Here is a 13,928-nt window from a genome sequence, read left to right on the forward strand (position 1 = left end):
TTATGAGAAATAAATATTTTAGATGGGTGGCTGCTTGAGAACGTGACCCCACAAACACAACGAAATATTTTATTGTTATGATATTAATTGTAATATGAACATGAAACTGAAAAGCGTGAATAAACTTTTAACAGTGCTTCACTAACATTGTAAGCTATTTGAAGTTATTGAAAAATAAAGTTGTTAATTTGGCGAAACAGTTGTTTTATTTCATTGACTGTGTGTTGTTAACAGTGCCACCTGCAGGCCGGAACAGTACACGGTTTAACGACTCGACAGCATACAGTACGACGCGGTACACAGCTGCTTTTAACAGAATAATTTACGCGTAAAATAAGCGCCGATCTAGAGCAAATAGACGAAATGTATGTACTAGGGAGACAAATTAGAAGTAGTAGTAATAATAAAAATAAAAAAAAGCTTTTGACCAAACATAAATATCGTCGTGGCTTGCACGTGCATAACTTGCTGACAGCGGCGTTGCTGGTACAGAGGTAATTTGCTGTGCGGTTGCTATGGCGTTGCTATGTGTTTTTTGATATTGTTTTCCTTAGATATGGCTTTATTCCCTGAATATAACTAAATATTGTCAATTAGCAAGCATAATTCAATGTATTGTTTATGTTTCCTACTTACTTGAGACGAATTCAAGTTTTAGCAAGTAAACTAAATAAATATTAGAGAACTATCAATAGTTGCAAGCAAATTGGTAATATAAAAAAACATTTAAAAACAGCATTTTATTTTATGCTGTGGTTTAAGTGTGGTTTTAAAAATAGTAAATAAGGTAGCACGTTTTATACAGTTGAGGTTTTACTCAATTGTAGTCATTATGTAACTTAAGCACCCTTTCACCAAATATATGGTACTGCTTGCTATTAATAGTACTACCAAAGTACACCGCATGTCCAAAAGATGGCACGTACTACCACAATTTTAACTGGTATGAGGAGTTTGCCGTGAGCTTACATTGTCACGCGAATCTGCAGGGGTGTATTTCACAATTTACGTGGGATTTTAACACAACATCACGTTTACAGATGCACACACAGTGTGCATTTAGATTGAACTACACTGGAAACACGCACGCACATTCACGCGCACTTCAACGCCCCCTACTCTCTCTCTCTCTCTCTCTCTCTCTCTCTCTCTCTCTCTCTCTCTCTCTCTCTCTCTCTCTCTCTCTCATCTCATCGTTCTCTTCATCACTCTTGTTTTGCGCGTGTGTGATATATAATGTGAACGCAATTTCACGCGCTGGGCTCCGATCATTCCAATGGCTCTTGTCGATCACGGACGATGATTTTTGTCTATCTTATTTTTCCATTTGCATTACGGGAATATCGCTCCAGCGTCGACGCAGTCTGTGAGCAGAAGAGATCTCTACCTCCCGTGACTGCTGAAGGATATCTTTGCATGCCGAGATACTAAATAGACACGGAGAGCACCTTCAATGCCGTGGGAACATGTCATATGTTCCCTTTCAAGGTAAGAAGCACTGATGGATTTCTGCTGCATCCCCAGTGTTCCTCCCATAGCATCCTTCTGCGCTAGAGTACCACTGATGCTGATCTCCGTGTGATGCAGGTGGACTGCTGTCATTTTATCACTCCCATCAAGTCAGGCAGTTTCGGTATGTTCGAGAGAGATAGAGACCTATCTGCCCCCTCGTGACATTTTACAATCTGCATTCCACTGCATGTAAAAACTCACTGATCAGAAAATCATGTTGAATTGTGTGTATGAAGTATTGGACTGAAGTAACCTTACATGAGGATAGATAGTTTTTGTGTCTGTGTATCTGTATTTTTGTTATAGAGTAGTAGTTGACTGGGAGATGAATTGAGATGAGATTTAACCAATTTCTAACCTATTGCAACGTTGCATTTTGGCTCCATAACAGGTACATCTGTAGTTTTTGCAGTCAATCAATAGTTTTCAAACAGTGTATTGTTGGTCTATATATCAGAGAGTGGCTAGCTGGCCATACAATATATAGATGTATGTATTATTAGGTGCCACTTATTTGACTTTGCACGTGGCGTTTCGTAGTTTGATCTTAGTGTTGTGTTTTACTCATTTTTTGCTTTGCATTTGAATAATTCAAAGTAATGTCCATGAGACACTGAGAGAAAGCATCACATGCTCTTTTGTCTTTGAGGCCGGTGGGTCTGTACAACAACTACAATGGTAAAAGCATTGAAACAGAAATGATATTACATAATATCATTCAGGCTTTACTGGAGAGCACAGATAGTTGTTTCGTGCACTTATCTGCCCAGATATGATTACAGAAACAAGGCTATCATACTTGCTAAAGCCCAGATAAGTAACTAGTCTAAATGTGAGAATCTGAATGATTTTTGTGAGAGGCAATTTTTTGATCAAAGACACTTTTTTAATGGATTTGGGGAGTAAGATTGTTTGATTTTCTTCACTTCTAACATTGAAAACTAACTATTAAAAGTGCAGGGCCTAAATTAAAGGGACTTCTACTGGTGAAGAATGATAATAAATGTTGATGTACTAAAGTAAACTAAAGCTAGGGCTACACCCAAAGATTTAAAAAATCTTTTCAAAATGTTAGAGACCACGATCATGATGAAAAAAATTGACTATTTAACACATTTGTTCATATAGTGTGAAGTGCCGCTATGTCGTCATGACAGGACACCACGCACCATCAGATTAACTTCACAAACAACCCGCGTCCTCCGTTGAATACATAGGAAAGCTCGCGATGTCTCTCGCGGCTAAACGTGACTTCACAGTAAACAAACATGGCGAACAACGGGCATAAATAATTAAGGCATGAAATGGACTGCTTTTTTAACATCTCACTTTGGACTGTGCCTGCTGCGCCATGATTGTAGTTGTAATGAATTCATCTTTCATCAGCTCGCTTTTTTTGATTGGGTATCGTTTCATTTCACATGACAATCTACAGCGTGTGTGCGTTTGTCTTCAGGGACAGTGTGTACCGTGCTTTAAGTAACCTAAGATTCAGTCATGCTTTGACCAACAGAAAAATTTCTTTTTCTGACTAACCAACCAGGTTGTATTTTAACATGTTTTTTAACACATTTCCTTTGGTATGTAATGCTGCGTTCAGTAGGGCTGTCACAATGATTAAATAATCGTCTAATCGCAATTGTTTGACCTCACTGCAATGATTTCAAATCACCGCAATGATTGCACATCTCTCTAAAAAACACAAGGGGGAGCTGCAGTGCCTGTATAAACGAGACAGTTTTAGATTACTTTTAAATATGTGTTATGTGTATTAATATTTACTGCCAAGTAAATCTTGCAAAAGATTTAAAGGTGCTCTAAGCGAATTCACGCGTTTCAGACCATACATTTTTTTTGTTACATACAGCAAACATATCCTCACTACCTGCTTGCTACCTGACCGCTGATCAAACCGTAAAAAAACGCAATCTCTAATAACAACACAGTGGCCAAACCTAGCACCACGAAACATAACAAAATATTTCAGCCAATAAACGACAAGAAGGATTTGGGGGTGGGGGTTGGGCGCGTTCATGAAAGCATTGGAAGGGATAGGGAGGGGGAGGAGTTAGCTACGCTCCGTTTGTTTGAAAACAGTTCAATCATTAACAAAAAGTAACGTCACAGATTCGCTTAGAGCGCCTTTAATTTAAATAATCACAACAAAAAAATCTGTGAAAATTATTTCATAAACAAACAAAAATGTATGAGAATTAAATGTCACAGCAATAAAACAGACAATTAATCGTCATAATCATCACAATTTATCAATCAATTAACCATCAGCCAAATTGTATAATCGTGACAGCCCTAGCGTTCAGACCAGCCGCAGTAGAGGCATCAAGCGCGAGTGATTTCAATGTTAAGTCAATGTAAAGACGCGTTGATGCGTGTCTGAAGGTCTTGCGGTGCGAATGAGGCATGAAGCGTGGGCGGTAGACGGGTTCAAAATTTTTAACTTTGGTGGAAAAACGTTCCGCAATAACCAATCAGGAGCTTGCTCTAGTAGTGACGTGATTATAGGAAGCGAGCAGAGTCACAGAAGCCCCTCCCATGACGCGAATTCCTCTCGTCTCGATGACTAGAATTTAACGTGTGGCTTTCACGCGTGAATGAAGCGAGTAAACTCAAAATGTTCAAGCGGCAAACTAGACGCGGTAGACGCGAATTTGACCCCTCAAACGCGGCTGGTGTGAACCCCCGGTAAGTGTGTATTAGTACCTGTTAACAATATGCAAAAGGTACATACCCCAAAGTAAACGACGATTATCATCATCAACGTAAATCTCTTTTCTTGAACTACAACAAACACACGGATTGTAGGCAACAGTTTACTTCCTAGGCCTGTTGACGTGGACAAGACCGACATTATATTAATTTCTCCCGCTTCGGACTCCTTAGCATTGCATTGTGAGCGAATCTTTCAAACATGGTAAGGAGCGTCACATTTCCAGTTGATGTCAAAGGTATTCAGGCCAATCACAACATACAGGTTAGCTGGCCAATCAGGGACACAGCGCTTTTCAGATCGATGAGCTTTGTACAAAATCAGTGTGTTTCAGGAAGACAGGGATATCTGGAGCAACAATAATGTAGCGTATGTGGAAAATAATGTGTTTTTTTAACCATAAACCAGGCGAACACGGGTATATTATACCAAATACACAAAATAACGTTGTTTTTTAGCAATGAAATAGGTGCCCTTTAATTAAAAAAAAATGTCTGAACAGAAAATCTAATAAGCAGTAATTAATTTGCAAACGCATTTAGGAAAATACATTTGAATATACAGTTTTGCTTTTTGTCTGCAGTTGTCTTTCAATGATCTTTCAAAAATTTGACAGCAATAAAATGTAAACTTTTCCAGCAACTTAGCTAGTTGTATGCGTATTGTTCCAAATTGGAAGTTTAACCAAGTTCAGCTGTCCTTTATATTTTTAATCTACATTCTCAGCCTATCTATGATTTTTCAGAGACATCATGAATAATCACTGGAGATGCGGTGCAGAACTTATTATGCAACTTACTCCATTCACATTTAAACCCCTTGGTCTCCTTCAGGTCAGCTAGTCATAGCAGCTTTTTCAAAAAAAAAAAATGCTCGTTTTCCAGCTCCTCTAGAGTTAAACATTAGATTTTTACCGTTTTGGAATCCATTCAGCTGATTTCCAGGTCTGGCGGTACCACTTTTAGCATAGCTTAGCATAATCCATTGAATCTGATTAGACCATTAGCATTGCGCTAAAAAATAACCAAAGAGTTTCAAGATTTTTCCTATTTAAAACTTGACTCTTCTGTAGTTACATTGTGTACTAAGACTAACGGAAAATTAAATGTCTAGGCCAATATGTCTAGGAACTATACTCTCATTCTGGCGTAATAATCAAGGACTTTGCTGTCGTAACATTGCTGCAGGAGGCGCAGTAATATTACGTAGTGCCCGAAAATAGTCCTCTGCTATTGAAAGTTACCAAGGGGACTATTTTCAGGCACTGCGTAATATCATTGCTCCTCCTGCACACATGGTGTCACACATTCTAAAACGGTAAAAATCAAATGTTTAACTCTAGGGGAGCTGGAAAATATTTTCAAAAAAGTGGAGTGTCCCTTTAAATGCATAGCACACACAATTGGGTAAAACAGTCTGAATTAAAATCATTTTCTATTAATAATATTTTAATAGAATGAAATATAAGTTTACTTATAATCCCATTTTTTTTTTTGGACATACTTTTGCTTGTTGTTGCAAGATTTAGATTTTTGCTAAATATAGGAATATTAAAAGTCAGCATAACTATTGAAGGGGTCCTTAAATATGTTTTTACTATATTAACTTCAGTTAGTGTGTAATGCTGCTGTTTGAGCATTAACAATATCTGCAAAGTTACAATGCTCAAAGTTCAATGCAAAATCGCTTTTCATAAACTACAAACGAACATCTGACTACAAGTGAGCTTCTTTCTGGGTTAGTGACACATACCCTACCTCCGGGAACATCCAACAAAGGGGGTGGTTCAGTGCATCTTACGCCCAAAACACACCCATTATTCATTACGTGATTTGGAGCAACCCTTTTAGACTGTGCGCCAGGCGCATAAACCAATTTCCTAATGTTAAACTAGTAAAAGTGGATTGGGACACGCCTTCCGTGCATATATCGTTAAAATAGGGCCAAAACTAACAGTGCTATACAGTCAGACAGTGTATTTCTGAGGGAGGAGCTTCATTGAACCAGGAACTCATGACCTTTCTAGGAGAATGGAAACAGCAAATAATTGTATATGTATAGCTTTTTTTAAGCGAAGCATGATTACACAGTCAAACCTTCAAAAACAGCCGGTTTACCACTCCTTTAAAATGGTGTCTTTGTAGGCAGCTCACTAGATTTTTGCAAAGAGCTTCTGACTCACTTTGACCCCAGCAGTGCAAAATAAATCAAGCTGACTGTACTCTGGGGTTTAATGTTCACACCAGGACCACATAAGAAACCTTCACGAATCAAGCAGATGTTCTCTTATTATAAAGTAGACTGTGTAGTAATTGAATTATGCTTGAGAGTCATTTAGCCTACAGCTTGACTTAATGGTGCTCTGAAGAAAAGATGATCTCACAATTTTGATTGGTTTTAACTATTCATGTGTGGCAGAAGGGCATTTAGGGCAAAAACTGTAATGACTGATTCATGCCCAAGACAGAATAAGGCCCTGCTAATGAAACCAATGAAATTACATCAGTCTGTCATCCCAGAAGTAGATTGTACTGTATGGTGAACATATTTGGCTTTTGTCTTAAAAGCAACTGTACTGTTTTGTGATAAATTGCTGATATTTTTAGCTGTAAAAGTATCACATTTAGGCCTGCATGTATTAACATGGTGAAAAGAGATGTTACTTTATCATTGTTCTGCACATAGTTATGGGAATAATGGTTGAGGATGAAACAAGCTAATTTGCAATGTTCGCTAAGGCAAGCGATGCTACTACTGTAGTGTTGAAGTTTCGAGTCCCTAACCCTATTAAACACCGCTGTGCTGGTCCTGTGACATTTGTACAGCGGACATAAATGGTACCACAAATCGTGTGACTTGTCAAGAAGAGGTTTGCAATTACTTTTCTAAGTCATTAAGTGCTTGGTGGATAATAAAAGAGGTGGGGGAAAAAAAACCTGCATAGACTTAAATTCATGATACAAACTATATCAAGGGATTGTAATAGAGAAACAGGGATGGGATTCTTTGACTGGTCCAAAAGAGTCTAGCAACCATAACCTACTTACTGAAGAACAACTTATAGACGGGTGATTCTCACGAAAACTTGGTTTTAAAAATGTCAAGCATGAAAATGTAAAAATTGCTTAAATTTACTTTTTTTCCCACCAGACATTGAAAAACAAAGTCTGGAGTAAATGGGAACATGAATTTAAAAACTTTTACTTATCATTTAACACTTTTTGTAACATAATTAAAAAAATTAGTCCTAAAATATCTCATTACCGCAACAGTCAGAAAACATCAACACTGACATATTTTCAAAATGACATGACAAACCTGAAAGAACATAATTTGGAGATTCTGCACATGCATTTAAAATCAAAGTATTATGCTTCTATTAATTAAATTAACATTTAATAAGCATCTGTTGCGGTAATGATATCAAAATATCGTGTAAGCATTCTGACAAGACAATATTTCAAATTAACTGTAAAAAAATGATCTTACCTGGTAGCCATCTTGAAGTAACTGGTCCATGTGCTTGGTCACTCAAAATCAAACTTTATTCAAATTCTGTATGTGTGCTTAAACTGTTCTCAAAAAGTGTTGCGGAGGATGAGAACATCAGGCATGGACACATCATTTTCCTAATTTTTCTTCATTATTATTATTATGTCACGGTTCGTATAAACCGGATTGTGAAAAATAATAGAGAACCCAAATGCAGAAGATGTAAGAAAATATAACAATGATTTATTTACAAAAAACTGAAACACCCACGAGGGGGTAAAAACAGAAGAGAACAAAAACACTGTGCTGGAACACAAATAAAACAAAACACGAGAAGAACTCGGATAGGAACTGGTGAACATCAACACAGAATCTACAACAACGCACGCACACCACACAGAGAACACAAGGGCATTATATAGACAGCACATCAATGGGGAACAGGTGAACATAATTAATCACTTAAGACATGATTACATAAGGGAGTAGGGTAAAAGTGACAAGACACTGGGAACACGTGTTACACATACATGATGTGAAACAACACGTATTCCCACATAAAACAATGCTGCCCTGGTCCTGCCCTCTGGATAATAACCAAGGTCAGGCAGGACCATGACAGCCACAAAACACTGGGAACACGTGTCACACAGATATGATGTGAACACACGTGTTCCCACGTACACACACTGCTGCCCTGACCTTGCCCACAGAACATAGACCTGATCTATACTAAGGTCTGGCAAGATCACGACAGCAACAAGACACCGGGAACATGTGGCAGCCACACACAGAATGTGATCCCACATGTCCCCACACAGAACATGATACTGCCACGGTCCTGTCAGATGCACTCAGACCTAATCTAGCACGGATGTCCGACAGGACCGTGACAGTACCCCCCACTTAAAAGACGGATACAAGACGTCACAAACAAAAACAAACAAAAACATTAAACACGAGGAACGATGGACTTCACAACAGAAGACACCCACGACAACAATACCACAAACAACAAGGGTAAACAAACATAAGTAACAAACGGATTGGGGTGATGTAACAAAAACAATACATGATGAAGGGGTGGGGGGGCAAAAACAGGGGAAACAAAATGTCCATGGGGAACATGATTTTTAACGTCCTGTGGCTGAAAAGCCGACTGATGACGTGTCCCCGGCTGCGCCGGCGGATGACGTGTCTCCGGCTGCGCCGGCTGGTGACGTGTCTCCGGCTGCATCGGCGGATGACGTGTCTCCGGCTGCACCGGCAGATGACGTGTCCCCGGCTGCACCGGCGGGTGACGAGTCCCCGGCTGCACCGGCGGGTGACGTGTCCCCGGCTGCACCGGCGGGTGACGTGTCCCCGGCTGCACCGGCGGGTGACGTCTCTCCGGCTGCACCGGCGGGTGACGTGTCTCCGGCTGCACCGGCGGGTGACGTGTCTCCGGCTGCACCGGCGGGTGACGTGTCTCCGGCTGCACCGGCGGGTGACGTGTCTCCGGCTGCACCGGCGGGTGACGTGTCTCCGGCTGCACCGGCGGGTGACGTGTCTCCGGCTGCACCGGCGGGTGACGTGTCTCCGGCTGCACCGGCGGGTGACGTGTCTCCGGCTGCACCGGCGGGTGACGTGTCTCCGGCTGCACCGGCGGGTGACGTGTCTCCGGCTGCACCGGCGGGTGACGTGTCTCCGGCTGCACCGGCGGGTGACGTGTCTCCGGCTGCACCGGCGGGTGACGTGTCTCCGGGTGTGTCGGCGAATAACGAGTCTCTGGTTGCGCCGGTTCCGAGGCCCTCTTCGTCCTTCTCCTCCTCCCTTTTGACGCAGGGAGTACCGGTCCGAGACTGGCCCCGGGAGTAGTATCCAGCACCGGGGAGATGGGAGTCGATCTCCCCATCCTGACAGCCCCGGTCATCATGTCCCTCATCTTGGACTGAGTCTGGCGGGATCCAACCGATTCGATCGGTCGCCGCCTGGCATTACCTTCGGGCCCGCATACGAGTGGGTCATAACACTCGTAACCCGACTCGTATGCGGGGCGGGATCTCCTTCCCCGTATCGCCAGGCGGCTGCCAGCAAACATCCCTGCTGGGTTCAGTTGGGTGCGTGCGTTATGTCACGGTTCGTATAAACCGGATTGTGAAAAATAATAGAGAACCCAAATGCAGAAGATGTAAGAAAATATAACAATGATTTATTTACAAAAAACTGAAACACCCACGAGGGGGTAAAAACAGACGGGAACAAAAACACTGTGCTGGAACACAAATAAAACAAAACACGAGAAGAACTCGGATAGGACTTGGTGAACATCAACACAGAATCTACAACAACGCACGCACACCACACAGAGAACACAAGGGCATTATATAGACAGCACATCAATGGGGAACAGGTGAACATAATTAATCACTTAAGACATGATTACATAAGGGAGTAGGGTAAAAGTGACAAGACACTGGGAACACGTGTTACACATACATGATGTGAAACAACACGTATTCCCACATAAAACAATGCTGCCCTGGTCCTGCCCTCTGGATAATAACCAAGGTCAGGCAGGACCATGACAGCCACAAAACACTGGGAACACGTGTCACACAGATATGATGTGAACACACGTGTTCCCACGTACACACACTGCTGCCCTGACCTTGCCCACAGAACATAGACCTGATCTATACTAAGGTCTGGCAAGATCACGACAGCAACAAGACACCGGGAACATGTGGCAGCCACACACAGAATGTGATCCCACATGTCCCCACACAGAACATGATACTGCCACGGTCCTGTCAGATGCACTCAGACCTAATCTAGCACGGATGTCCGACAGGACCGTGACATATTATACATGAATATTCAGTAAATATTTTTTCTGTCATCTAAAGTATTCTAGCAAAATATCCATTTATTTATTTTTTTTTGTAATATTTTTGTGTTAATTTGATTAAATTACAACATAACGCATGTTCAGACACAGCCGGACACATTGCGGTAATGAGAATTTCAGCAGAAAATGAGATAAAATTTACAATTATAAATTCTTATGTTGAAATCACACATTGAGCAAGGTAGAACACAGTATTGTGTTAATTCTGATGCTTTTTAATGTTACTATATTACACATTTTAAAGCTAAAATCATTAAGTGCCGTGGTGTTTCAATGGTTTCGTGAGAATCACCCAGACACCTTTGCATAGATAAGGGCCATATTGTTTAGAAAATGTTAAAACATAGTTTGTGGGACTGTGAGTGATGTCTTTCTTTACGACAGATTACCTAGAAGCCTTTATTTGTGTATTCCCAGTCACTAAATTTCAAAGAATCTGTTTTTGCTATCAGTGCATTGCAAAATGATGTCATTGCACTATGCCTGTTATCGCACTATACCATGTCTCTTTATAATATAATATTTTTAATTTTTGCATTTTACTCTTTCATTTTATTGTTAGGTAGCTTCAAGTGCCTTGTGTCTCTGGCAAAAAAAGCTTTTTTTGATTCACACTCGTTTACATGTACATTTTATATAATTGGAACCAAACGGTTGCCAGATTCATAAATCAAAACCAGCCCAATGGACATTCAAAATTAGGCCAAAAGCATCCCAGGGACTATTCACAGCCCAAATACCAATAACTAATAAACAAAATCCTTTAACCCGCAGAAAAAAAATAATCTAAACTGCATAGGACTTGGCAACACCACGATGCACACAGCATCTGTCTTCGAGTTCATGCTTTATCTCTGGATAAATGTAAAAATCATAGTTGAGTTGAAGAAAGCTGTTTTTAATAAGTTTTCAGATATAGGCAATAAAAACACAATTTTCAAAATGCACAACGCTATTTTATTGCTTTATGTAATGTTATGAATTTACAGCGCCTGACCAGCCTGGCTAACACCAGACCAGTCTCATAAAGAATAAGACGTGGTCTGGGAACCATACGCTAATTTTCTCGTATTTGAGGCGTGGTTTATGAATGCCCAGAGCCGTTTATTGGGCGCTGTCTATCAAATGCGTCTGTATGTAGCTCATAGCCAATCGTTTCAATTATACCAGATGACGGATGTAGAGTGACATAAATTCAAGCGTCAACAACTTTTATCAGGTACGTGTGCACACAGCAGAAAGCTATGCAAATAAACTGGTAGCTGTATATTGATATTGAAAAGCAACACAACTTAGTGGCACTATGACAACTCCCCGTTCTGTGATTGGTTCCCTATTTCAGGGGAAAAATTGGTCCATGGTTTCCATGCTAGACTTGCAGCGTGAATACATTTGCGCGCAAAGCAGCATGGGGAACATTACCTTAATAATGCGTGTTGCCATCGCCTTGCTCTTTCATGCTTCTGTGACGAGAATCATGTGATACGTAAATATGAGGTGAACGTGAACTTAAGCACAATTCTTCTGCACATGTGCACAAGGTATTTTACCTTGTGTATATAACGCTTCACACGTTTATATATTACGTACTTTTCTCCTGATGATCAGATCACAGATTGGACTGCACTGCATCCAAACGACCTCAATCGTATTGATTAATGTGTTTACATGAAGGCTTTTCAATCCGATTCAGCCATCAATCCGATTACAAACAGATTATTTGGTTGCTAATGTAGCTAATGTAGGTTCACTATATCAGGGGTTTTCAAACTGGGGTCCGGGGAGGTTTTAAGGGGTTAGAGTTAGAACACTTCGGAGTAAAAAGACAGAAAAAATTGAAAAGATGATTTATTAAGTATTTATCTCTCACTTCTTGCTACATACATTGTAGAATAAATTATATTTGCTTTGTATCTTTTTTTTATTAGAGTCATCTTTATCTTACTGGGGTTCATATAGGCAAATTTCCTTGTAAAGCTGCTATGAAACTAGATTTATTGTCAAAGTTGCTACAGTACAAATAAATTTGAATTAAAAAAGTTTGTCTTCAGGTTTATACATCCATCTTTACTGTAAGTGTAGCCAATTATATTTACGTTATACATAAAAATATGTTAATAGCTATATATATTTAGGAAGGGAGTCCCTCACAAAAGATTCATCATATTTTGGGGTCCTTGGCATCATAAAGCTTAAAAACCTATGTACTATATGACTGTCACAAAAATACAATTTTCTATCCTGGAGAGGAGACTTGTCCTCAGAGTCAAAAAGATGCTGATGTAGCAGCTTATGAAATAACTGCTTAAGAATTAATACAGAATAATATTAAATTTTTACAATGGCACCTAGCAATGTGCAATCCAAAGTCAGTGGATAAGAACCAAAAACCAGACCACATTATGGTAGATTTTTTACTTAAGATTTCCATCAGTGTGAATTAAATTTAGAGTTTTTATACCACAGGCATTGTCCATCTTTTTAAAGAAAGATAGCATCACAGTGTTGAAGAAGCTGTTAACATTTTTTAGATATAACTGGGCAAGATTCTCCTGAAAATGCAGCTTTATCATGAGAATAGTTGATCAGACGGTAGAAGATGTCCACCATAGATCTCCTCACAGCAATGCTGACAATGCAACACGTGCTTGTGGTGTTACGAGTTGCTCTCTGACATTTTTGGCCTCAAGAACACGTGAAATCAAGCTTCCGTAGCTAAAAAGTGTCTTCATGTATATACATGAGTATGTCTCGGGCCTGAGCCAGCACAAAGTCCAAGCTGTAAAAGTTTGAAAGGTAAACCTGTAAAAGTTAAGCAGTCTCAAACTGTTGTTTCTAATAGTGTATTTTTCACTGCAGGCTAAGGTCTAAAACATGTACTTTGCGTCCGAAATTGCCTACTTCCATACTATATAGTAGGCTAAAATTAGTATGCGAGGGGAGTAGTATGTCAGAATTCAAAGAATCCAAAAACCAGCAGGTGAAAAGTACCCAGATGACCTACTCAGGGCTCAAAATTAACTTTTTTATTTGGTAGCACTGGTGCTCCCAACTTTAAAGAATTAGGAGCACCAGCAAAAATGTAGGCGCATCCATCCAAAAATTAAAAAGTACCACAACTACAATGTAAATAATAATAGATTTATTTTATTAAAAATAAAACACCACCACCAGGCTTTACACGTCCTATGGCCAGCATTTAAAAGTTGGTCTTCTATTTTATGCTTTTTTGCTGCATAAATTCCTAAATTAATACCCAAATGCTGTTGAAATAGTATAGCAGCAATAATAATTTAACAATTACAG

At 39.9% G+C, this 13,928-nt stretch overlaps 1 protein-coding gene across 12 annotated transcripts in view; it reads left to right on the forward strand.

Annotated features, from left to right (window-relative positions):
- Positions 1-1,171: 1,171 nt before the first annotated feature.
- The window catches only part of syngap1b (synaptic Ras GTPase activating protein 1b), a 198,908-nt gene continuing 186,151 nt past the window's right edge, over positions 1,172-13,928 (forward strand). For 9 of the 12 annotated variants that reach the window (XM_055211184.2, XM_055211194.2, XM_055211185.2 and 6 more), the window contains exon 1: positions 1,173-1,488. In XM_055211184.2, coding sequence (XP_055067159.1) covers positions 1,467-1,488 — 22 coding nt within the window. In that variant the 5' untranslated portion in view covers positions 1,173-1,466. Of the gene's footprint in view, positions 1,489-13,928 lie in introns of all 12 variants that reach the window. The other 3 variants (XM_055211187.2, XM_055211189.2, XM_055211197.2) reach the window with 2 other exon arrangements.

The sequence above is a fragment of the Misgurnus anguillicaudatus genome, chromosome 10, assembly GCF_027580225.2.
Source record: "Misgurnus anguillicaudatus chromosome 10, ASM2758022v2, whole genome shotgun sequence".
Classification (NCBI taxonomy): Eukaryota; Metazoa; Chordata; class Actinopteri; order Cypriniformes; family Cobitidae; genus Misgurnus; species Misgurnus anguillicaudatus.